Source organism: Pollicipes pollicipes, unplaced genomic scaffold (genome assembly GCF_011947565.3).
Source record: "Pollicipes pollicipes isolate AB1234 unplaced genomic scaffold, Ppol_2.1 Scaffold_3087;HRSCAF=3621_pilon_pilon_pilon, whole genome shotgun sequence".
In the NCBI taxonomy this organism is placed as follows: Eukaryota; Metazoa; Arthropoda; class Thecostraca; order Pollicipedomorpha; family Pollicipedidae; genus Pollicipes; species Pollicipes pollicipes.
Genome location: NW_023596225.1, coordinates 5,298,840 through 5,324,592, shown reverse-complemented (window position 1 = coordinate 5,324,592; position 25,753 = coordinate 5,298,840). Strand labels below are relative to the sequence as shown.

The 25,753-nt window shown below is 49.3% G+C and overlaps 1 protein-coding gene across 3 annotated transcripts in view; it reads left to right on the top strand.

Annotated features, from left to right (window-relative positions):
• Positions 1-1,070: 1,070 nt before the first annotated feature.
• LOC119089414 (protein phosphatase 1H) overlaps positions 1,071-25,753 on the top strand; it is a 45,273-nt gene continuing 20,590 nt past the window's right edge. For all 3 annotated transcript variants that reach the window (XM_037212083.1, XM_037212084.1, XM_037212082.1), the window contains exons 1-6: positions 1,071-1,335; positions 9,239-9,491; positions 20,687-20,909; positions 23,049-23,195; positions 24,345-24,542; positions 25,496-25,678. In XM_037212083.1, the coding sequence (XP_037067978.1) occupies positions 9,253-9,491; positions 20,687-20,909; positions 23,049-23,195; positions 24,345-24,542; positions 25,496-25,678 (990 nt within the window). In that variant the 5' untranslated portion in view covers positions 1,071-1,335; positions 9,239-9,252. The remainder of the gene's footprint in view (positions 1,336-9,238; positions 9,492-20,686; positions 20,910-23,048; positions 23,196-24,344; positions 24,543-25,495; positions 25,679-25,753) is intronic.

Sequence of the window (25,753 nt, the reverse complement as noted above, 5' to 3'; positions counted from 1 at the left end):
TGCAGCTTTCTTACAACAAAAAGCACAAGTTGGATGCCTTTCGGCCCACAGACGACCAATAACCGTTGTTAGCAAAAGTAAAGAGTTCATAGGCAAACGAAGTTTTTTCTTCGTTGATTGAGGAAGTGTTGCTTGGGGGAAATTTTGGGGCTCATTACGCTGTCTAGAGGCATTGCGCTGTTGGTTGCCTGACCCTATATGCCCACTTGCCGGGTAAATCTGATCGCTAAAGAGCTTTTCACGCTGCCCTTGATCTCTTTGCATTTTCTCGTAGGGCCCAATGTGCTGTTGGGACGCTAGCTGTCTCCATGCCTGGGCACTGCTGATCCATCAGATTTTCCTCCACAAATTCTTCCCACTCGCCCGGAAGGCTTTATGCATTTTTTCGGGGGTCGCGTATGCCAGGGAAAACTCAGTTGCTCAGGGGTCCTTCCTATAAGTCTCGGGTTCCTTCCACTTGCTTGGATGACTTTGTGCTCTTGCTAGGGCTCATATAAGTTACGGCACGGAGACACTCGATGCTCATGGGCCCTCTACTATGATCAAGGGCTCTCCCCCTTTGGCCTCATTTACGGAGGACTCTTCACTCCCATTGAGGCTTGTGTTGCTAACCTGCCCGTGCACTCTTGATCGCACAGGGGTATTCATTTATGGTCTTGGATGATTCCCCATCGCTCGGAGGGTCTTGTACTATGGCAGGGCCTTATGCGTCAGCCTGCTGGGACACTACCGATCGTTTAGGGGCCCACCACGTTGGTCTTGCGTTCTTTTGCTTGCTCTGAGGGCCCTATAGTTGTTGGCGGGAGGCGCTTCGTTGGCCTCCTGCGGCACCCATGATCGCTCAGGTTCCGTTCCTATTGGCCAAAAGCCACCCGCTGTATCGCCTCAAAGTAATTTATGCGGTTTTTGAATGTAAAGATGGTGACTTGAGATCACCAGTCTGAGAATAGCTGATGCAATCGTACATCTATTTCTCGGCAAAGGTTGCGAGAAGGTCGGTCTAGTGGTTTTCGTGTTTGAAATTGGCTGCAATGCCTCGCAGTGTGTTAAAGGTTATTTGAAGATAAAGATGGTACTCTGAGGTCATCAGTTTCAGAGCGGTCAATAAAACTGTACTTTGGCTTTCGGTTAGCACTAGTTTGAATAAAATCGGTGCATTAATGCCAGAGTATGGACTCGGCTGCATGAATGGTGGCAAAGTAGTGTTGATGTGCCTGTCAAAATGGTTTTGATTGGTCTTGATGCGCCAGTATCACGCCAGTAGTGTTGTTGGCCGATGCCAAGGATATCTAACGCCGATGCCCCTGGAGCTTTTGTAGTCATAGGATTTTGAAGGTAAGGCGGTAACCGGTGAGAAATATGTTCCCGTCCTTTTCGCATTTGTTTTTGGCGTTTTGTGTGTTAGATAAGGCAGTCTTAAATCATTTTTTTTTTGAAAGAAGTGATAAATTTGAACATGACCGAATGAAACGCCTGAGTGTTAGTTGTGTAGTTTTCTTTTTAGTTGAGAAGGAGGCCCTCCCCCTCACTTGGGCTCCAGCCCCCACAAATTTGAAGACAAGGTTGGTTAAAGCTGAGGATTCTGCAGTCTTTCATTGGTGTGTTTTTCAAGGTAGGCTTATCTGTTTTTTCACCATAAAACTCCCCAAAATATCAACACATTTTACAAAACTTCACCCCTGCTAATTTTTTTTGTCCCAGTTCGTACACTGCAGACCTCATGATGATGCATACTCTTGCAGGTGGTACATGTTTGTCTTTGTTGGAACAATACCTCATAATGATGCATGCTGTGACCAAAGGTAAATACATGCTATTTGGTGCAGTGAGTATACAAGCCAACATGTAGAATGCTTAAATTATGGCTGGGATACATTAACTGTCTTTCTGAACACACAATAGTAAGAAGGGAAAGGTGAAATATTTTATTATCAATCTTTCACCCCATTTCAATCTACCCTGCACTTGCACCATTGCTAACTGCCTCGCCATTTGGTGCTTTTTTGTCATTAGTCCTTTTCATATAATTTGGAGATGATCAAATGGACAGACAAATGGAGTGAAGAATATGATGTTCCTATTGATCTACACTGTGTGAAATACACCACTGCTGCCAAGACCAGCACAAATTGGATGGCTTTGGGTGGTCCTTCCGAGTTAGCTGCTGTAGTGAAAAGCATGGCTGGTAGATTTCCAGGGCAGTGTAATTAATTAACCAAATTATCAAAAATGAATAGGTTATAGCTAGCTGAAAGGTGAATAGGGACACTTGAGTATAAAATGTGAATAACCACAGATGTTTAAGCATGCACACAGGAAAGTCACTTCATAATTTCAAGGAGGGGGGTTGGGGGTTGGTGGGTGGGTGGGGGTGGCCTGACTGATATGGGATGCCCAGTACCCCTCTGAGCCCCCTTAATGCATGTTAGCATAAAGGGTAAAATGAACTTTGATGAGTTGTCTTTACTATTAGTATGCTAGGTTGTGAGTACTTAAACAAATTGCTATTATTGCCATGCTGATTTTGTATAAAGCGGTATCTGTAGGTAAGCATTTTTGGTTCAATATGTGGCAAATTCACCTCAGTTTACAGTATGTTATGTTTTTGTCATGCTCACTCCTTTATATATTTCAAGCCGGTCTGTAAATCCCTGATGGGTTTTCAAATGATACCTGGATTAGGATAAATAGCAATTGACTATGCAGCTGCACATGCTACAGCTTTTTAAAGTGTGTGTTGCCCCTGATAAAAGTTCATGTGTACTTCCCCAAAAGAAACAAGTGTATTTGGCACATATGGCTTTGGTGGTTATACAATGTAACCAATGAAATCAGTAGTTGTTAGTGGTCTCTTTTTAATATTAACTGAGATGTTTTTTCTGTGAAGTATACCTCATTCTAAGTTTTGTTTTCTGGAAGGCAGCTCACTTTAATCTCAAATGGAAAGTCATTCCTGTGCAGGGAACCAATTATGAATATATAACAATTTAGACTTGTGATAATTGAAAACACAGAATGTAACATGGGGGACACAGATCCAAGTTGTCAATGTCCATGGGGAAAAAGGCTTTTGGTGGAAGGTTAGGTCACCATTTTCAGCTGAGCCACTGGGCCAGTTTTAGTAAGTGACTGTTACACACATACATAGCAGGTTTTCCCTTTTAAGGCAGAGCTGAAGACATGATGTCCTTTTCACGTGGATGGACTCTGCTAATTTTTGCTTGATTCCCACACTTTTGAGAAGAATTTGGGACATCCAGGGAGAAACTCGTTTTTTTGCTATTTTGGGCGCTTTTACACCTCTTATCACTATTCAGCCAACCCCAATCCGGTCCATTTTGTGAAACCCATTCTCTCCGCCAAGCTACAACCTTTATCCCAGGATTTCGATTAAAAAAGTAAGCACTCACTCAGTAGTGCTTTGTGTCGTCTGCAAGTGATGATGGTGGGCAACCCATCTTGGCCCAAAAGGTCTACGGAAATACGGCGTTGTTAATGAATCCCTGTGTCAACGAAATTTAACGGTGCCCGATTTCAAACCCAGGAATCGTCCCGACGAGCCAACAGGCCAGGTTATTCAGGCTGCATGGAAACACGGAATCGCAGAAGCTTTCTTGGCATATGATAATACTTTGCCGGCAGAACACAAGATAAGGATACAATACAAGGACGTGTTCTGAATCACTGCACAAATGGCTTAGTACCCATATCACATAAAAAAGGTCGCTATAGACTACTATATATCCTTGATACTGTCTGCGATGGTCATTGGGCAGCGTACGAGCCGTGTGCTCTTAGGGTGTCATATGCTGATGACAAGCTCAACAGGAGTTGCGTAACCAGGGGACTGTAGCCTCCCCCTCCACCCGGGAAGTGTGGTGAGCCCTCTCGGGAGATGGTGGGTGCCCAACGTGCGCCGGAGGCTTCATGGTTTTTCTTTTTTGGCAGTAAGGATTCTACAACATAGCACTGCGGACGGCTTTTACATACAAAGGGACACTCGATACATGAAAATAGAACACACGGCACACAACGGTCCCGACTCCGAGAGCATGACCCTTACAAGGACTCAGTTGAGATCCCTCGACTCAAGCGAGCCGATAGGCACACGGTAGACACGCGGTGAAATTTGTCGCCGAGCGCGGACACACGACACGTCTCAGGGGTGTCGCTGGGTGGCAAATACACATTTTTGGGAGAGATTAGTTGGAGGGCTGCAGCAAATGTCGCTGCGTGCCAGCGACGGCCAGTCGACCAGGTGGATCGCCCGAGCCTCGCCCAGGACCTGAGGAGAAGGAGAAGAGACGGTATCAGAGCGGTGTGAGGGTAAGAAGGCGATCGGCGTAGGAACGCGGCTGAACCGCGTGGCGACGCCAGGAAATGACTGGTTCAGGTAGTAGCAGTCATTTTCAAACGGTCTAATATGACGTGAAGAACCCAGTCATCGCCTGTCGTGTATGGCTCCGCTAATGTTACAATGTCGGTCTGTCTTGGGCGGTCTGCTCCATTGTCAGTTGCCGCCCGCCGCCCACGCCGGCCGTAGATCGCCGTGCAGTGTTCCAAAAAAACCGGCTATGCTCCGAAACCAGAAAAGCCAGGGACACGTTTGTGTGTCAAAACACGCGCAATGAACGCCCCGTGGGCTGATGAGAGTTTTGGCGTGATTGCGGGGTATGTCGAAGAGGGATCTTCAGAAAACCTGGGGAAGGGGGGGGGGGGGAGATCGCGTAGACCCCCAATCTCCCATCAGGGCGAGGGCTAATTTGTGGACAATGAAAAACTGCACGCAGCAGGGGCGCAGCCAAAGTAAGCGGGCTCCATTAGAAGCGGGTTTTTCTTTCTTTTTTATCACAGTGACCTTTGACAAAAGTTAAATGTCGGTATGATGTATTCTCGCAAGGCTCCTGATCCCCCCCCCCCCCCCCAGCAAATCCTATCTGCGCCTCTGTGAGGTAGACAACAACAATAAGAAAGTCGAAAGATGTAACGCCGTTTTACGGCAAGTTACAAATCACACGTGTCTGCGTGGCACTTTACTTGGTTTACAGCGCAGAGTTCGGAGTTATGCCCCCCCCCCCTCCCGTTGTGAAATCCTGTGTACGCCTCTGAGGTACCTCCTCTCTTCTCTGCTTCATACCGGCTCAGTCACTCATCTGAACTTCTTATGAATTGGAACAAAATCGTTACTATACTGTATTTATGCAACACTGATATTAGTAACAAGTGATAACCTCTCGCTCGGTGCAACAAAGTACACCGAGCAGCAGAAGACATACACAGAGCTGGGGAGCTAACATTTGATGTCAGCTCTATACCTGACAAAATTTCCACCGAGCCTTTATGCATATCAGACCGCCTTTCCCACGGGCGCAGATGAGAGCGAGGACGTCATCCAATTTTTGTTCTTTGAGGCGGAAGTATGTGCACCCTCCATTCTGGTGCGTGGTTGTGCACCAGACTTATGCGCCCCCAAAATAGAGGGTGGCTGTGCACCAGGCTTATGCACCTTCCAAAAACCCGGGGATGGTTTTATGCACCAAACTAACAGTCCTGGATGGAAACAAGTCCAAAAGCTGCGCAAATGTAACTCATCTGTGACCAACGTCCTGCAGCTGACTGACAGGGCCGTGCAACCATGTAGTCGTGTGAGGATAATGGCAAGTTGGGAGATGTTCGTGGAGGTCATAGAGACTGCTGGAGTCCATCACTGGAGTAAGAACAGGTGCGACCATGCCCCCCCCCCCCCCCTTTTGAAGGTGGAGGGCAGGCAACATTGTTAGCCATCACTCTTCTGCCCCCTCCCTCGGATTTAACATGCGTTTAGCTAACTGTTGTACTTGCGTGCGTGACGATTTATCTAGTTCGTCTGCTATCCTCCTGAAGCTGTGGTGGACACAAGCGCTCCATGTGATAAATGGTGGCGTCTTAACCTATCATTTACAGCAGAGATATTTTAGTAGCGAACTCTATGTTACTGTACTGATGCACTATAATACACTATACACTATGATACACTATGTACTGATACCAAAGGCTCCGCGCTATCCTTTTATATCGCCTTGGGTTTTCTACATGCTTGCTTACAGTCCCCTCGGCATAGGTGCATGGAGCTCAATATAGATGTGTTATGAGCGGTTGACGTAGTCCAGCATGCCATGCTAAAACAAGACTTTTGTATAATGCCGGTGCATATCATATCAACTCTGCAAAATCACCGTTGGTGTGGTATCTGATTAAATTTTTTGGGCATTATTGGAAATGCCACGAGTTCAAATGCGTTTCCGTATTTGACATTGTTACGCTCGTTGCGTGACTGATGTATCGTTTTTAGGTATTTTGTGAAACGTTAGAAGAGCATGGGCGTTTCAGGGGAGGCTTGACTAAACCGGATATATATATATATATATATATATATATATATATATATATATATATATATATATATATATATGTATAACCGATCCAGTAACCGAGTCGGTGTTGTTCAATGTGCTTTTGCGTTATAGGATATAATTAAGTACACTAGCTCATCGTGCGTCAGCCATGTGATACGCCATTGTTTCAAGTGCACAATTTATTTAGACTAGGTCTTCAAGAGGGTGCCGGCACGTTCGAGTATGTGCCGACAACCACTGCTGTTCACGAGGTCAGAGAGCCATCAATTTGTGGGAGGCATTTCGGAACAGATCTATTTTCAGGGACAGCGTGTCATCAGGTGCGCTCGTCGGGTGAGGGCAAAACAATGCAGTAACATGCACCACAAATGCCACATAGTGCACGCGACGTGTGTTTCATGTCATGCGCCCTGTGTCAAAAAGAAGACTTGACAAATGACAAAGTTTGTTAGTCCCACACTAGCAAAGCTTTTAAGGAAGAGATTGTTCGTTTCCATTGTTGAGTGATGCTTGTGTTTACGCAGAAGATGGATGTCACTTCTTCCAGAAAGGCATTAGCCTTTAGGTTAAGTCATAATTAGCCATTAGCATTAGCCATTAAGGTTCAAATTCAAATGTTAAAATTCACAGAGACCACCGTTTGAGACCTCCACTTCGCGCATTTCGTCGGAAACTGCCTGCAACCGTCGGGGGAAACCTCTTACGCGTTATCAAATGCACTGACACGACCATTCCGTAAAATCGTGGATGCCGTTTCGCCTCCGCCCATCTGGAATCTGCCAGACCAAACAGCCACCCCAGGAACCCAAGCTTAGGTGGCTGCCGCATGCTGGAATTGGTTAATTGTATTAGGGCACTTTCCATCACTAATTATTATTTAAGGGCTATGGGATGGAAGAGAATGGATGACGGTGGGGAAAAACTATACGTGCCTGGGAACCCAACCGCGCAGGGACCCCTCTGCAGGGTGTGCGCCGGGTACCCGGGCGCGGCCCTCCACCAGGGGGCTTCCTGGCTGGAGAGTGGTAGTCTAAAACACTCCCGCACGACTCCAGGAACGGGGACGAACACAATTATATAAGTAGTATACCCAGTAACAAAATGAGGATAAATGAGCGGCAAATGCCCTTGTGCCCCCATGCCCTTAGGAACAATTTATGCCTAAAGCAGGCGATTTCCCGAAAGTTAACTTTCTGCTGTGGTGTAGTGTAACGGAAGACACGTCAGAAGTACGTACTGTAGCAGGTGTCCCATCTTCTTTACACACCAATGAGTAGTAATGCTGATCCCAGAACATGGAACAAAGCAATTATACGATCAGTTCGCAGTGTCATGCGAGGAACAGCCGGCCCAGGGCAGTGCTCGCCGACGGCAGACAGGAGGGCTCTCGCAAAGAGTATCCGAAAAAGGTCCCCCGTTCTGTGACTTGTGTTCTTCAGGATCAACCCATTTTTATGACTTTTGCCACATTGTTTTTGGCAGGCAGTATTTGAGGCTTCCGAACTGGTGTTAACCTAAAATGCTGCGACAAAAACGCATCTATTGAAAAGCAGTCGGTGAACTCCAGGCACATGAAAAATCTGGTGCACTATGGGCCATTTATTTGAATTCGAAATTTGGACCAGCCTGTGCTCAGGTCGTATTTTGACATCTAAGTTGTCAATACACGGGCCTCCCGGGTCACCCAAAATGTGTACTCACTTTTGGAACGTGGTCTCCCCACATGCATGTACCGTATGTATGTACGTGTGTGGTTGCATGTCAATGCGGATCCCATGTTCGTACGATTTGTTTTCATTCATCTTTGTTTGTGTAGTCCGGGTGTGACACATTCTGTTGTCATTTAGTGTCAATGTCGATAAGAACATTTATTGAATTTATCGTTCGTCTTCGTATGTATTTAGGAGTGTCGTGTTTTGCAATACCTTATTTTATAGTTTCGTATCTTATAGTGTAATTCTTCGTATGACATTTCATGGTATATTTCGTAGTATCGCATTTTAAAGTATATTTCGTAGTATCGTATCTCGTATTTTTGTAGCGTGTTGTAATGAGTGAGCGAGTGTTGTAACGAACTGGGCCTAGCGAACGGTTTGTTGTAACGAGGCGAAGACCTGAAAAGCCATCTGGTGGATGGTTTTGGGCACACATATACAAACAAATATTAAATCCTCCGAAATCCATGGGGTTGTCCGCCTTATGTGGGAAACCCGCACCCTGTCGCTTCATAACCATATGTGACATGCTGGCTGATATATTTATGGTCCCTCACCCCATCCCTATGATTACTCAGTATCCCATTTGTGACAAACATTGTAATGCAACTGCTTTGTGGTGTGGCTGCCAGCCAGGCAACAGCCAATTCTATGGGCTGCCACTGTCTTGACCCTGACGCGTCGTTATTGTTCCATTGGTGTGTCAATCATCAACAACAGAGATTGCAGTAGTCTGGTTTTCAATGTAAGATGGTGACCTCCTTGGTACAGTTTGTGTGTTTTTGACCTGTTGGTGGTGTTGTGTGCTTGGAAGTATTCATCATATCTGAACAGCGTCATTTTGGGCGCATGTCTGAAACATTTCATGCCTGAAATGGCTTCAGGGAAGCAATTTGGATATCATTGCATGCCCACATGCCATTATTGTTTATTTAGAATATCTTATCCTCGTTGTGCGGAAGCTAGCAGTTACATGGGTAGATCCACCAGTTGTCCACCATTCTACACAGTGTGATGGATGAGAGCCACCACTTTATTTTTTTGCAGCACGCCTGGGCAGCCTAATGCTTGCACCAGCACTCCTTTGTGGTAGGCTTGGCAGCCAATTCTCCTCCTCCCCCTTCCCAGCTGGGGTCGGCGCCATGTTCAGCCGGTTCAGGTCGGCGCTGCTCAGCTCGATGGGTGGCGTCGACTCGGCCGTATCGGCAGCGGAGGCGGCCAATCAGAGCTCGACCCGACCGACCAAGTTCCCCTACGGCCGGCCATGCTTTCTGCAGCTGGAGTCGGAGGACGAGCTGCAGGTGGCGAGCGACCACATCATCCGGCCCATAATTGTACCCCGCCAGCTGGACTGGCTGCCCTGGATGGCAGGCTATGCAGAGTGAGTGTCCTGATCTGCTACCTTGACTGTAGATGGTCATCTGCGTAGAGTGAGTGTGCGCTCTCACTCACTCACTCACTCACTCACTCACTCACTCACTAACTCGCTCGCTCGTTCGCTCACTCACTTACCCACTCAATCACTCAATCACTCACTCACCCACTCACTCACTCACTCACTATGGGTGCCATATGACCAGAGTAGTCGCCCTGCCCTAAAGCCCAAGTTGTCATCATCACCATCACGTCACTCACTCGTACTCACGATATATTTCTTTACGACGAGTGTTGTTATATGCAAGGGCAAATGCACAGGTTTGTACCTTTTCTGTACTTGCTCGATTGCTTGAATTAGGGGTGTAGTTTCCTATTTTAGTTAGGCGGGTGGGGAGGGAGGGATTCTAGCTGTCTCAACTCGGGTCTTCGCTCCACTCTTCCCCAACCGTAAGAAAGTTTCCCGAATCCGGAGAGACACCCCGGTTTTTTACCTTAGGTTAGGGGTAAGCCATGCCATTTTTCACTGTTCAGTTCCTCCCACTCCCACTCCTAACTCATTTCACAAAACTACGCCCCTGGTCAGGATTAAATGTTGCATTGTTTTGGTGACTCGAAGACACAGGTCAGGTGGACACAAAAAATATACCAGCATTGCAAAATGTGCGATATGTTCAGTGATTATATATATATATATATATATATATAAAATATGATTTTCATTATCTCCAGGGTGATGCACAGCCTGAGCTGTTTCTCAAAGTGAATCACCCTTTCTGTGGTGAGGATGGCTTCCAGGACTTATCGGTGGTGCTAGTTTGGAAACGATTGCAGTATCTATGTGCTTTCAGCTAGGTCAGAGCGTGGGAGTCTGTGGTTGTAAGTCTTGGGAAGACGCTGATTTTGTGCTGACCCTGCTGATCCGTAATTATTGATATCCGTCCGTATCGAGTTATGGACCTCCCGCCACTCAACAATTATCCGTCGTTGTAGAGATGTTGCTGGCATTCTAATAAAGGGCGGGTTGCAGAGCTGGTAGTTTTTGTTAACACGCTGCAGTTAGTTTTTGTTTGCTATCAGGTTGTTTTCCACCGCAAGGCCATTCCTTATCTTGTGATGGACTTGCCTAATTTCGGTGTTTCCGGTACTCCGTTTGATTTCGGTTGCCGTAATGTTTTACAAGTGCCCATCGACCTTGCATGAAGGGTGGAATTGTTTTAGAATTCATTTAAAAGGAGTGGTCCACATTTGTATATGGTTTTAAACGGAACCAGCCATACTGATTGACTGGTTCTGAGAACTGCACTCTCTGCAGTTCTCAACCATGAGATTCCGCACCAGCTGGTTCCGAGAACTGCATTCGATGCAATTCTCGGCCCTGAGATTCTGCACCACACTGCATTCGGTGTATTTCGCAGGATTGCCCTTCTTCAGACCTACACTCTTGCAGTTTTTGAGCTGCACGCCCGCGAAGATGTGCGGACTAGTTCAGGGAGACCATTTCGAGGAAACCCAGGCATCCATGACGCCATAATGACGTCATTTAAAGCCAGCCCTTTCATTGTCCATGTGGTGATCAACGCCGATAAAAATGTGATTGTTGAGTCGTTTGTACCTGGCGTTAGTGAGCATAATTTCCAGTTATAACGGCCGTCAATGAGCTCTCAGTCAGTGGTGTTCAAGGTTCTATGGCGCAATCAAACAGCGACGAGCTGAAGAACAATTTTACTAAACGGAGAAATTGTATTGTCTGGAGCGACATTTTTCACCTAAAAGTATACTAATAAGTTATAAGTGGGCTTGTTTCATCATATCTGATGCTTCAATATCTTCAAATGTGGGACATTCCCTTTAACTTACGAACAGCTGATGGCTCGCTTTCATGTCGTGTGGTTCCAGTTTTTGGGACTTCTTACGAACGTGACCTTTCGTTCCACTACCCTATTGAAGTCACCGTCGTTTACAGGTAGTTTCTTGCACCGTTCAAGTTACTGGTGCGTGTTGGACCAATAAGAACGTTATTTGGGAGCCGGACGTTGAAAAGAACAGATGGCGGCCATTGAATAGCGCTTTGGGCATTCGCTGGCTGCGTTCATGTAGATACCAGCATCAGTGAGTTTGTAGTATTTAAGTCCAAGGATCTCGTACTAGCATCCATATATAGGTTACGAAATGATAACTGGGAGGTAACACTCGGGTCGCTTACTGGATGGATCGTATGGATCATGGATCGTAATACTGTTACAGATACATATACAGATGTACTGATAACGTTTCCTCGGCAGTGGCGTCGACTTCGGTGGGGATAGCGAAATGGCGCCTCCTCGAGTCCCAGCTCCGGTAACGGGTGGACAGCATAAACTGATCATTTCAGGTCCTAGTGTCCTGCCGGTGCGTTAGCTCCTGCTCCTCGTCTCGTCTGCTAACGCCCGCCGCCCACATTCCCGCCTCCGGGCCTCTCAACAATCTTCCCCGGTGCCCGGCTTTGTCGGATCCTGGTGGCTAAGGGGCGCATCGTGTGGGTCGGCCGTGGCGCACGCCACCACTCCTCTTTGCTCGGAATATCCGGCGGTGCGGGGGTCCGCAGTGTTCCACACGGGTCGAGTGGCTTATCACCCGTGCTGCATGCCGGATGCCCATCGCCGAGCTCCGCCTGGGCTGTGCACGGTGGCTTAAGGAGTCAAGGGGCGGCAGCGCTGAATCACGGTCAGGACGAGGCGGGTCTTCCTGGTTGCACCCGCCCCTGTGGGAGGCGTCTTTCGCCCCGTATAGCACCTTCGGAGTCCCGAAACCACACTGCATGCCTAATCCAAACACTGAATGTCCCCGCCGGCCCCGCACAGGTACCGGACCGGCGACGTGCCCAGCTTGAGCGGCTCTGCCCCTGCTCCCCTGATCTGGGTCTTTCGGAGTGACGACAAAACCCTTTCAGATTTATTTCCGTTTCAGCGTGAAATGCATGTGATCACGTCGGCACTGTGGCCCATTGCGATAGGCTCTGAAATAGCTGTATCGAGGTGGAGTTTAGTGACGGAGAGGAAGCCAAGCGAGCGATGACTGCTACCCAGTCTGCGTACAGCGTGGTGGACGGAGAGGGAAAGCGAGAAATGTGGCTTGAGGGCAGTGATCCATAATACCAAGAAGTGTGCTAAGGCATTGTCTTTGCTATGACTTGAAGGGCGTGAGCGCGGAGGAAATTGTGAAAGGCCAGACAGAACATGTGGTTACGGAAGCTCGTCGGATTAAGATGCGGCGGGGTACGCACCTGATACCACCAACAACATTGGTCTTACTTTTGGCAGAACAGAGCTGCCGCCAGACATGAAAGTAAGCTACACCAAGATGAAGGTCCGCCGTTCTATGCCAAACTCCATGCGATGTTTTGGGTGTCAGAGGTGTGGGCCCACGAAAAGCACCGGCCGTAACCAGGCTGTCTGTGGCAAGTGTTAGTCATCGGATCACACAGCGGAGCGGTGCACCGCAGAGCGGCATTGGTTTGTAAACTGCGGGCAAAGATCACTCGAGTCACGTAACTTCTGACTGTTCATGTCCAGCGTATGCACAGAACGCATCATCACCCTTGAATTCGCCAGGGAAATATCGTCCCGCGAATCAAGAGACCGGTATGAGGGTCATCGCCCGACGCTCAGTTCTGCTGCCAAGACCAGGCGCGCGTCATATGGGGGAGCCGCAACCCGAAGGGCAGACCCGCAAATGTCAGAGTACCTCTTGCACCGATCGGAGACCCCCTGTGACAATGAGGGCCCCGTATCCCGGCCATTAAAGTTAAGATTGTTGCGAAGCTTCTTGCTATACGGGCAGCCAATTTCCTTGCGCAGCCGTGGGTAAGTGGGCGTGGTACGTATTTTTAAACATGGAGCACAGTCATTTATTCCAGGTCATGGTGGATCCTTATTCTCTCCAGATCATGGCAAATCCTTTCACCTTGATTCAGAGTATTTCGGATAATGCATAAGAAACGGGCAAAAGGTGGCTTATAAATGTCATCATCATCATCAATCACGGCACTTTATTCCAAGGTTAGTTAGGGCTAGCCGGCTAGTCGGTGCGATCAGCTGATGGCTGATAGACGTGACCCACAGGTGTAAAAGCGTCACAACTGCAATAACCAATGGCGAGGACGTATACGATGCTAGCTGCGTATAGAACTATTTGTGGTATTCGCGCGTAAAAATTCATCGGAGCATGAGAAACTGCTGCCCTAAGGCCAAGGTGCCAAGGGAAATCGTCATCGCGTAGACCTCGGAAATGTGTACCTGCATTCATTTGTCCGTACGAGCAGGCAAAACAACCTTTCACTTGCAAGAACATGTGGGCAGACTAGTGTTCGACGGCGGCAGACTTGCCTGATAATTGGTATCGAGACACAAATCCCGCTTATCGGTTCTTAACTGAAACGATGCAGAGGGTAAACGTTCGTTCAGTACTGGGACCTCGGACACAGGGCCTTTCCACTGTCCCGTTGTGCATCATCCACCACTGCATCGTCGTTTAGCCCGATCAATGTAAAAAGTCTTCTGGTAAACATTTGCAGGCAGTGGCGGATCTAGGGGGACGGGGCCATGCCCCCCCCCCCCCCCCCGGGATCGAGAGGGCCCCATAACCGGCCGAAAGGACGCAGTTTTTTTAAAATATAAAACAACAAAGTGGGGCGTCTTCGGGTCTCCAGACGACCAAGAACGGTCGCAAACGAAAATGAATGAGCCATGAGCCGTGTCGCAGGTAGGAAGAACATGAGGGGCACGTGCCCCAAGAGCCAACCGAGACCTACAATAGAGGGCCCGAATTGAGGGCTCGGAAAGTCCAACGGGCGGTCGGAGGTCACATTAAAGAGCTCGGCCCGAAGAACTGGGTCCTCCAGTACCAGTCGGAGGGCCGTTTGCGCCAACTGGACCCCCCCCCCCCCCAAGTCGATGAGGATCTTTATGTCGGTCAGGCATCACCAGTACCGAACAGTCGGCTGCATGCGAGTATGGGCACCAGGGCCCATTTCCCAACCAGCGACAGAGCTGAGGCCCAAAATTTACACTCGTCGGATCCCCTATGTCAGTGCGGGGCCACTGCGCTTAGGGGCCACTGCGCTATTAACTACACTTTTACAACTTCTTTAAAGCTCATGTGCGTGGTCACAGCAGTCACAAGTAGAAACCTGGCAGTTTTGTATCAGCTTCCTCAAACGCATCTGAGTTGTGAAGCTAATGGGATCTAGTCGTACCTTTCTGCAACTTACGGTAAGTGAATCCTGCACAAAATTGACTATTATATGCTTCGGTAAGTTGTTGTGTATTCGTTATGGCTACCACAATCCATTTACACGCAGGTTCTCAACACAAAAATTGCAGCGGGAAAAAGACAACGGCATTTCAGTTCACGTAAGACCAAACATAAGCACTCCTCCACGCATCACTTTAGAACACGGTTATCAACATCTATTCCAATACGCTTAGGCAGGCGCCTTCCCGTCACGTATACCTTTTCCCCGCTCGTTAGAACGGCATGCACTGGAGCCTACTGTACTTCTGGGGGACACTCTTCTAAGCTGTTGTGCCTCTAAAGAGACAGCGACCTTCATCCGCTTTAGTTCGAACGTGTGGCAAATGGAGCTCCCGTCAGTGCAGCATCATATGCAACACAGGCTGGTTCTAACAACGTTGGTAATTGAGCCGACTCTTCAGTGGCCGTGCGATTGTACCTAAGTACGCCTGGTGGATGCTCATGAATGGGCACGCTCACGCACGGGCGCAGCCAGAGCCGTGACCACGTGGAAGGGGGAGAGAGGCAGATGGTTGGCAAAGGCCCCCCCCCGTGTGAAAGCCTCTCGCCCCAAAAAGTAACCGAAAAATGGCCCACTTACTTTTGAGGGCAGGATTTTCTTCGCTGTATATATATATATATATATATATATATATATATATATTCTTCGCTACCTTTTCCCCGCTCGACAGAACGGCATGCACTGCAGCCTACTGTACTTCTGGGGGACACTCTTTTAAGTTGTTGTGCCTCTGAAGAGACAGCGACCTTCATCCGCTTTAGTTCGAATGTGTGGCAAATGGAGCTCCCGTCAGTGCAGTGTCATATGCAACACGGGCTGGTTCTAATGGTTGGCAAAGGGTCCCCCGTGTGAAAGCCCCTCCTCCCCAAAAAGTAATCGGAATGTCCCTCTTATTTTTGAGGGCACGATTTTCTTCGCTGTATATCGATGCCTATCTCTAACTCAAATATAAGCCAAAAGCCACCGAAAGATGCAATCGTGCTCATATTCTAGGGTCAATTCACTGAAGGAACCAGTCATCAAATAATTACATAGAACGAACCGACAGAGCTTTTCATTACGCAATGGTTCAGCGGACATTTGCTAAGCCAATAGCACTCAGAGCTTTGTGAACGTAGGTGGCAACGGACGTGGCTTGCAGATTGAAATGGGCTGATGCATTTGTATTGACATGGTCGACCGATGCTCGCGTCTGGGAATGTCCAACCTGTGTTCAGAATCGAGAAGCGGAAAAACTACCGTAACAATTCTAACCTTGTGCGCTCCCACGACTTGGAGCAAATACCCTGACGCCCGGCGTTGCAGTCTCTGTAGGCCGCGCGGCGTTGGACCGTGACTAACACAGACGGCGGCCAGCAGGCAGACCAATACGATAACGTTTTTGAAACAAATGCCTTTACACCATGAAGGTTGTCGATGTCTACATTTAGAAGGTATTCTAGTAGGATGTTTCCCCGTGTATTTTTTACGATTTACTGGAGGAACGGATGGATGAAACGGAACCCATTAGCACGGTACCGCGAACCGGTGCTGGACTCTGTTGGTGAAGCCAGATACGCTAAGCTGGAGTCTCTATGTCGTACCTCTGTCACTGTTGAGAGGACAAAGTCAAAATTTAGGGGTTGAAATTTAAGCCCAGCCCAGTTTTTGGGCGGTTCCAAGTTATTCTGGAAAACTGTCGGGAGCGTTTTTCCCGACGACTGTTCCTGCGCGCCCGGCGTCACAGCGGCAGCGCCAGGCGCTGCCCGGTGCTAGCTGCAGCAGCCAGCGTCACTTGGGGTGATGGACACTGCGACCCGGCCATCGGTATCCTTGTTCCTAAGTTTGCGAGCTCGCAGGCTCAACATTTTTTATATAATTAATAGTTTGTTTCACAAGTTGGTTCTGAACAGAGTTGGGCGTACCCGTTTGTGTTCGCCTTTTTCATGTTTTGCCTCCCTCTTGATCCGTCATTTTGGGCGCTACAGAAGCCGCTTACCTTTTCGGGCAAGGGGTCTAGTGAGTAGAATACTGGGGGCCACATTCTATTTCCGACCGGGGACTAAGGGATCATTCCGTTACAGCGCGGGTGCTTACCGGCTGTAACGTCGGTGATAAAAAGGCGGTGGCCCCTGGTCGATAGAGAAGTTCTTACAGGGACCAGTCATACATAGGTCGTCTGTCTGATGCCAGAGGCCTGACCCGGGCATTTGGCTGTACATCGGTGCAAGAGCCCTCAATGACTCAACAGGACAGCTGATCGCCGCAGGTGGTCAAATGATTGGCACAGAGACTCCAGTTGCACGACACTAGGCTGAAAAATAGTGGAGAGCCCCGTTTGGTACTGGGGGCCCTGACTGGCACAGGGCCTTTTCACTGTCTCATTTAGTACCTTCATCACAAGCTTTCATATCTTCCTTTACTGTCAGATGGCCCCGAGCAACACAAGTGGTCGTCTGGCATTCGGGCCCCGTCCCTGTTCCTATTCAGCAAACGTTCCCCTGGTCGACTCAGAGCCCCTTGCCGACACACAACCCTCTGTTAGACACTGTGCAGCCCCTGACCGACAAACGGACCCTCATTGTTCCAGGGGTCCCAAACTTCTGACCAATGCTAATCTCGGGTCCCAGCCCTGTCCTTGCTTGGGAAGTGGGCTGTCAGGGCTTAGACCGACACGGAGCCGACTGCTCGGTGTTGGTTATCTCTAGCCGAAGTAGAGGCTCATCGGTGCAAGAGGCTCTCTGACTGGCATCTGGGGCCGTCCTTGCGTATCAGGGTCCTCCATGTGACCTACCAAAAGCCCCCCGTGCCCTCCAATAAAGTTTTTGGTCTCGGCCTCGAGAGGCCCTTCGGACTCCTCTGCGGGCCACTCGAGTACTGCCCAGGCCGAATCTGGGTTTCTGGCAAATATAAGACGCTTGTCAGGCAGTATGGTGCCCTGACCGACAGAGGAAGCCCTCATTGGCCCCAGGTCACCGACCAATGTGAATCGCGGGCTCTGGCCTTGCCTGCTGGAAAAATGGGCTCTCATTTCCAGACCTGATGCTGAAGTAATCTGGTGGCCGGTCCGTCGCGCGTCACGGCCTTTAAATCTCCACCACAGGGGCGTGTTTCGCGAAACAGGATTTGGGGTGGGAGAGAGGCTGAGCGGGGAAAACCTAGCCCTAAAAAACTTAAAACGGTTTTCACCGTGCTCTAAAGTTGATGCACGCGACTATCAAAAGCTGTTAAGTAAACCTCCGGCTAGTAACTGCAAGGCGGGGTGCAGGTCGCAACGCGGCACTCATGCTAGGCATGTTGGAGCGGCTAGTGCTGTTTTGGTGGTCATTGTCGGACAATCACCGTCATCTAAGGCAGTTTCTCAGGCAACAAACCAATTGAATTTAAAGTTACAACCACTCATTGACCAAGGGTTAGGTATAAGGTATAGAGGCCAGAACTAGGTCAAAACTTGCCTGCATTTTACTCGAGAGCGAGGTTTTACATGGTAGTTTCTGGTGCTCACTTGAGATTTCTGAAGGACAGGGACCGCAACAAACACGTTCCATGAAATTTTAAAGGATAGGGTAGGTCGCCGACCTAAAATGACCCAGGTCAACACTTTGTTTTTAGGAACATATCACCTAGCGTATTCCCTGACGCTTATTCGAATGGCAAAATGTGCGTATCGCATGTTAAGTTCTGCACTTTATATACACCCGCCTGAATAGTTTATACCGCGTGTAGGAAGTTTTTAGGTTCCCGAAAGCTTCATATCAATGACGCGTTCCTCACACAAATCAGCCATTTTCATTTCCGAGTAATATATATTTTTTAGTCATTTACCGTCGTAGGTAGCCATTTTGCTGTTATGGGCGCAAAATGACCACAGTAGTCGGCGCGCCCTAAAATTAAAAAAAAAATTAAAAATGGCAAAATGTGAGCAGTATTGTAGAGATTTGGTCGCTCGATCCCTGTTAAGATTAAGGTTACCGACCTCACTGACCTTTTTCTTAGAACAGCCATCTAAATTCACGACAGTTTCATGAGGAGGTCTTGGGCGCCTGAGACACCAACCTGGAGTTTGATCCCGTTTATCCGTATTTGACCACAAGGTCATGACCTGGGAGCCTGAAATTTTGATTACACGTACAGGCTGATTTACCCTGTGAATTTTGTGTGGGGCGGGTCCTGTGTGTCACTCTGATCCAGTTTCCACGCGGCGCGGCCCTCTTGACACCAGCTTGGACGACATGGGCACCGGCGCGTCGGGGTTCTGGCGGAGATGAGGTAGCTGTGTTGTTTTTCCACCGCTGGCCGGATGTCGGGCGTCCATTGATTTTGTTGGGCCAGCAGACGCCAGATGCCTTAATTTGAAGAGTTGGTCCGTATCGGAAAAGAGTATGGCTGCTGTCGAGGATCGTGGGCCGCTGAAGGGCCGGCGCCTGCCGCGCCTTGCCGGGCGTCACGCGCCGGTCGGTCTCGCAGATCAGTTCAACAGCAGACGTCCTCATGCTGTGGCAGGTTGGCCAGGTGCAGGTTGTGGCGGGTCCGCATTCAGTTCCGGACTCCGCTCACCCGGAAATTCTTGTTTGATTTGGAGGTTGGGGGGGGGGGGGGGGGGGGGGAGGAGGGCCGTGGCCAAATCCTGGCCACGGCCGGCGCGTTGGCTGTCCCTTGCTCACGCCGGGAGGCTCCGCCGATCCTAGACCGAATCTTGTAGAAAAGGTGAAAATGTCGAAATGTGTGCGACATTCAACTTCACAGCAAGGTGATCTTCCGATCGATCTGGATCTTGCTGGATCGATCCGGCCGATCGATCCAGCAAGATTCTCCATGGGACGTAAATTTAGCCATGTGTGGGTCTTCTACGACTGTTTAAAGGGAATGTTCTGCAGTTGCAGGTATTGAAGCAATAATGAGATGCGATGGAACAAACTCTATCGCTACTCAAACTATCGCTACACTTTTAGTTGGAATAGACTGCTCTTGACAATACAATATCTGTTGAATGAGTATGCTCCTAAGTACGTCATTGTTTGATTGCGTCATCGCACCTTGCACAACATTAATTAAGAACCAATTGACGGTCGATATGTATGGAAATCGTGTTTACGAGCGCCAGATATGAACGACTTTACATTGATACGTGTCTTGGCCTTAATCACAGCATGGCCGATGGAATGACAGGATATGACTGACGTTATTATGGCGTCATGGTTGCCTGAGTGACCTTAAAACAGGCTCCCCGAAATGTTCTGCACATTTTCGCGGGCCTGTAGCTCAGAAATTGGAAGGGCTTAAGTCTTGAGAAGGGCAGGGCTGTGCATTGCACCGATAATCTTCAAGATGGCTTTTTCAGTTCAAAACCCTATACAAATGTGGAATACTGCCTTTAATTGTCTTAGTGCCCAAGCGTTTGTTGCTTTCTTCGATATATTTGATATAAGCGCATTTGACATATTAAAAAGGTACTGGTCAACGGGGACCCAGGGACTTAACAATGCTACATCTAGCCTACAACCCTCGAAACATCGAGGATAGTACGCTGGGTCAATCTAGTGATATATCTCCTTGCACCGAGGACAGCCATGGAAAGCAAGCACATGCCAACCAAGCTACGTATATGTGCAAGCTGCGTGCAATGAGCAAAGACATCGCGGAGCTGTCTGTTGTGCTTTCAAAACCCGTATCCATGACGTTATTCAAAGTACCGAACACTACTTACATGTTGTGTGTATGTCTTTGTGTCCTGTTTATGCTTGCCGCGTCGTGACGCTCCATGCACCTGTTAACGAAGGCCTAGGAATAGCGCGATAGTGCTGAATAATCTGACCAAATATAATGCAAGCGCAACACAATATTTGAACGGCACCATGCCATGACCGTATTACCGTATTACCTCGCCTTCTGCCGCATACCGTTCCTGACGTGGCCACCGGTTTCAGGGCAGTGAACGCCGGCAAGAGTAAGAGGAATGAAGACAACGCCAGCGTGTTCGTGGGCAGCCTGGAGCAGAGAGCTGCCGTCGGCACTGGACCGGCAGGAGATGCTAGCGCTTCCGCCGCGGAACCTCGCCTCATTCCCTACTACTACTTCGGACTGTTCGACGGTCACGCGGGCGACGGAGCGTCGGTGGCCGCCGCCAGTCAGCTCCACCATATCATACACGTGAGCTTAACCGCCTTATGGACGCAGGGCCGCTCAGTCGAGACGCCCTAAAGCCACAATTACTACTACTTCTACTACGTAAGGCTGGCCCGACGCCACGTCGCATCTATCTAAACCAAGCAATCCAAATTGTAATCCTGAGTTAGTTGTTCATATATACATATATAATGTTTATATATGTATATATGTACAACTTGTGTAAAACTTGATCATGTCGTGGTATTTTTGTGGTGGCAAATGCTCGTCCGAGTTCGGTGTTTCTTGTCTCTCTTTTTCCGTTCGGACCATCTTGAGGGCTTTAAATGGTACCAGTGAGTTTATGGCGCTCTCATGAACGTTGCAATGCAATTCAAAGGCACAATATTTCTATTTCCCACCCACGGGATGTCATTGACACTGACATGGGAGCGGAAGAGTTGGCGGGGAGTGTGCTAGGTTCGCACGTGGAAGCCCGGGTTTGGATCCGCGGACAGCGCCTTAGCCTTTGGGCGGTCATATGACCATTGTCCTTGCTATGGCACCGGAAAGGCTGCACGCTGACTTATGTAAAATTAGTTTTAATGCTGGTGATTCCAGCGTCCCGGCAAATTGCGAGCTATTGTCGCTCTTGCTAGTGATGACCAAGGCACCAGAGAAGCCAGTGGAATATCAGCTTATGGCGTACTTTGCTGGCAACAATCTTCTCTCGCCAGTGCAACATTGTTTTAGATGCCACTTTTCGACGGAAACAGTCCTCTAACACTCCAGCGGATGCTTGTCAGGTGGCGCGGCTATGTCTGCGATATATTTGTAAGATCTTTGCCCGTGACGACCACTAACTGCTCCTGAATTGTCTTGGAAATAGTCCAGTGCCACCTCCCTGGATCGATGATTACCTACCGAATCACCTGCAAGCAATACCTGGTGCTACGACGTCCGCAACTCCTCAGCCGGTGGACTACTGCATTTTTCGAGAGTCGTGCCTTGGTCCACGTCCTTTCACCATCTGCCCCAACGACATGGTCAATCATACCAGAAGATTTCAGCGAGTGCAATATGCAGATAAGTGCCAATCAATCATAACCGGCAATCCTCCTTATGAACAACTGATCTATGAGCACGGATGAAGAAATTGTAGCCTTGAGACTATGGTTCGGTTTAAACGGTGTGAGCGTGAATCCAGAGAAAAACCAGACGATAATAATTGACATACGACCTCGTCTAAAATTCTTAACCCTCAGTTCGAATGTGGGTGGGAAGAAGGTGGACTATTGTCAACAAGCGAACCGTTCGGGAATAGTTTGTGATCGCTGGTTATGGTGAGCTTACTTACGAGGCAACAAGAACCTGCACAGCTTGTTACAGCTCTTGCACATCATCACCATCTTCTACTTGGAACAAATAGCAAGACGAACTTGCAAGCTATTTTACATTTTTCGTTGCTCGTTATTCTTGGTCTGAAAAGTATGATATTGCACTATGACCTGAAGCGAAACTAGGCTGTTTGGCTCTTGAAGAATTGGTAGAGTACTACGAAGGCATGGGTATGTGCAAAACGACAAAGGCCGAAATCCCAGAATGTTTGGCCGACCTGTTCTCGAGAAACGATGGTACATGTGCACAGAACAACTGGCAAGTGACACGCTGCAGTCACCTCCAGTGAGGCCAGAAAATGGAAAAAAAACAATTTCATCGCGAGGTGCGCAGAGGTGGAGCACACTCCTACATGTTTTAGATCAGGATCTTAAAGATAATTGTTAACGGGTGACAGAATGTTAAAGGTGACCTTGAATCTCCCTGTCAATTTTGCAGGCCAAAGTGAAGAGCATGATTAGGAAAAGAAAGCACTGAAATAGCATTGTGCGCGTGAAACGTGTTTGTTGCTGGGTTTGTGCTGTGTCAGGGTGGGCTATTCATTTTATGTGCAATAAGTACAACTTGTTGCTGGTACTTTGTTGAAGATTATGATAACATGATGGACCCATTAAATAATGACGCGTCTTTAAACGTGTCACGATTGAATGCAAAATATGTATGTGTCAGAATGTCATTAACGTTGGTGGTACCACACCTCAACGTGGCCACATGCGCGTGGTGCTGGTGTCGGAATTATCAAGCATGACCTCCCCCTGCCCCTGCCTCCTCCTCTGCCGCCGGTAGGACCGTCTGGTGGACGTGATGGACATACTGCTGCCGCTGGAGCCGGCGGCTGAGGCAGTCGCGAGCGACCTGCTCTGGGTGCCGACAGAAGAGATGTCAGTGGACCGGCTGGTCACCGGCGCACTGGAGGCCGCCTTCCACGACATGGTGCGCGCGTATATCTGCTTATCTGTTGTTATCTCATTATCTGGTGTCATACTATACTCGTACTGTTATTATCTTATGTAGTATTAGCTTATCTGGTTTGCAAGACGAAGCTATCCAGTATGTTTTATGTGTTGCTGTGCAGTTCCCGGCAAAAATCCTGGCACGAGCCACCGGCATGTGTGTTATGGAGCTGTGTGGTTTCACATCCCTGAGGTTTGCCCCGAGTGCACCGGTGTTTCTTGGCGTCCTCTCCAGCCGGAAATCAGGGCGTGAAGTAGGGTCAAAATAACTGATGGTCCAATAAAAAAAAACCAATAACTTAGGGTCGAAATACGGTAAGATGGGGCATAGCGCTCACGTGGGATGTCAGCCCGAGAGGTTATGGTGAATGATCATTGCCTCTGTATCTGCGGTTGGCTGTAGGTATGCTGCAGGTCCGGAAGTCCCACAGCGTATTAGCCCAGCCAGTGTCGGCTTCTGTCACCAGTATTTATCGACGGGGGAAACAATGTGGACTGAAAAAGTGTTGCAAACTGGCCCAAGACAGAACTTCCGTCCGCCATATCTGCAGTGGTTGGCTGCCACGAAAGTGATGTGAAGTCGCGGTGGGGGATGGCATGTTGGTGTGTGTATTCGCGCAAATCCCCTCCCCCCCCCCCCCCCCCGGTTCATCGCTTTGCCAGAGCCTTGTAATGGCACCCGGGAGGCCGAATTCGATCTAAGAAGTGTGATCTGTTCCCCAGTTTGTCGTGGACACAGGCCTATAGCTCGAAAAGACAATCAAAAATGCGTGGTCCAACGTCGAGCTCTCTGTGATGGAAAATTCGATTGCCAACGTGCCGGACTGAATCCGTACGTGCATAAAGGCGGTATGAAAAGATATCGATGCATATTGCCATCTAGCTACGATGAGCGAGATATGTTTCCCTAATTAGAAAACAAAACAAATTGACGAATGTTTCAAAACTTAAGCCAGGGCAGGAAAATGTATGTTTGTTGTCTGATGACCGTCGCCCTACAGGAATACCATTGTTTTCTTCTCGAACAAATTGCTTAGTGAGGCACTTACGGTTAGCTGTCAGCTGCATGTTTCCTGTGGCTTGCTGTTCTGTGCTGTACATGGTGTGACCTGCGGACCGACCTGCGCAGGACGCTCTGATCGCCGAGGATCGGCTGCGGTTCGACATGCGCGGCGGCTGCACGGCGGTGGTGGCGCTGCTGCTGCTGGGCCGCCTGTACGTGGCCAACGCGGGCGACTCGCGCGCCGTCCTCTGCCGCGCCGGCCACGCCGGGCCCGCCACCACGGACTTCACGCCGGAGTCAGAGCGGCAGCGCGTCCGACAGCTGGTGGGTCTGAAGGCTGCCTGTTTGTGGGTCTGATGTCCGACATCTGGTGGGTGTGATGTCCGACAGCTTGTGGGTCTGAAGGCCGACAGGTGGTGAGTCTGAAGTCCGACGGGTGGTGGGTCTGAAGGCTGACCGTCGGTGGGGTTGTTTTCTGACAGCTGGTGTTTCTTACTCGCGGTAGCCGTCCAGCAGCTGCCAGTCTGTCGCCCCATAGCTGGTGGGCCAGACATACAACAGCTTTTGAGTCTGTCGTCTGGCAGCGAGTGGATGCGATAGTCAACGGCCGGTGGACTTGTGTCCGCCGTGGTGGGTCGCGACAGCGGGTGACATCCTGACATCTGACAACCGATGACAGTGGATCTGACATCTGGCAGCTGGTTGTGTGTCTGGTTGGTGGTGACGTCCAACAGCTTGTGTGACTCCCAACAGCTGGTGCGTTGGACGTCCAACAGTTGGTGGATCTAACGTCTGTGGGCTGGTGGATCTGACGCGTGAAAGCTGCTGGGGTTGACGTCTGATAGCCAGTGGGTCCGATATGTGATGGCTGTTGGGTCCGGCGTCCAACAGCTGGTAGATTTTACACGTTATGTCAGGCTATCGTGATGTCCAGCAGCTGTTGGGTCGGATGTCCAACAGCTTCTAATTGTTGTAGTTGTGACAGCCGGCGAGTTTGTTTGACAACTGGTGTTGGTGACCTCGGTCAGGTGTTGGGTTTGGTATTTACCGGCTGGTGCGTTCGTTGTCCGGCACTGGTTGGTCTTACATCAAGCAGCCGGTGGTTTCCAATTCCTCAACTAGTCTCCCCCGTATCCTGAGGTCAATTTTCATCATCTGTTCCTTCTAATGTTGAAGCACCTAGAGCTTGAGGCTTTTGTTGTGCCGAAAAACCAGGAGGATGCGACCCGGCCACTGGTACTGGGGTCACGCCGTGACATTGATGCCGTCCACTGCAGGCGGGCCAGCAGCCGGCGCTGACCGGCGGCGAGTTCACTCACCTGGACTTCTGCCGTCGGGTGAGCCGGCGCGACATCGGCAAGCGTGTGCTGTACCGGGACGCCCACATGACCGGCTGGGCGTACAAGACGGTCACCGAGCGCGACCTCAAGTTCCCCATCGTCTGTGGCGACGGCAAGCGAGTGAGCTGGTGGAGGCGGGATTGGGTGGAGGGGTGTCTGTTGGTTGCTGCGTCCGTATTTCGTGGTGCTCTATGT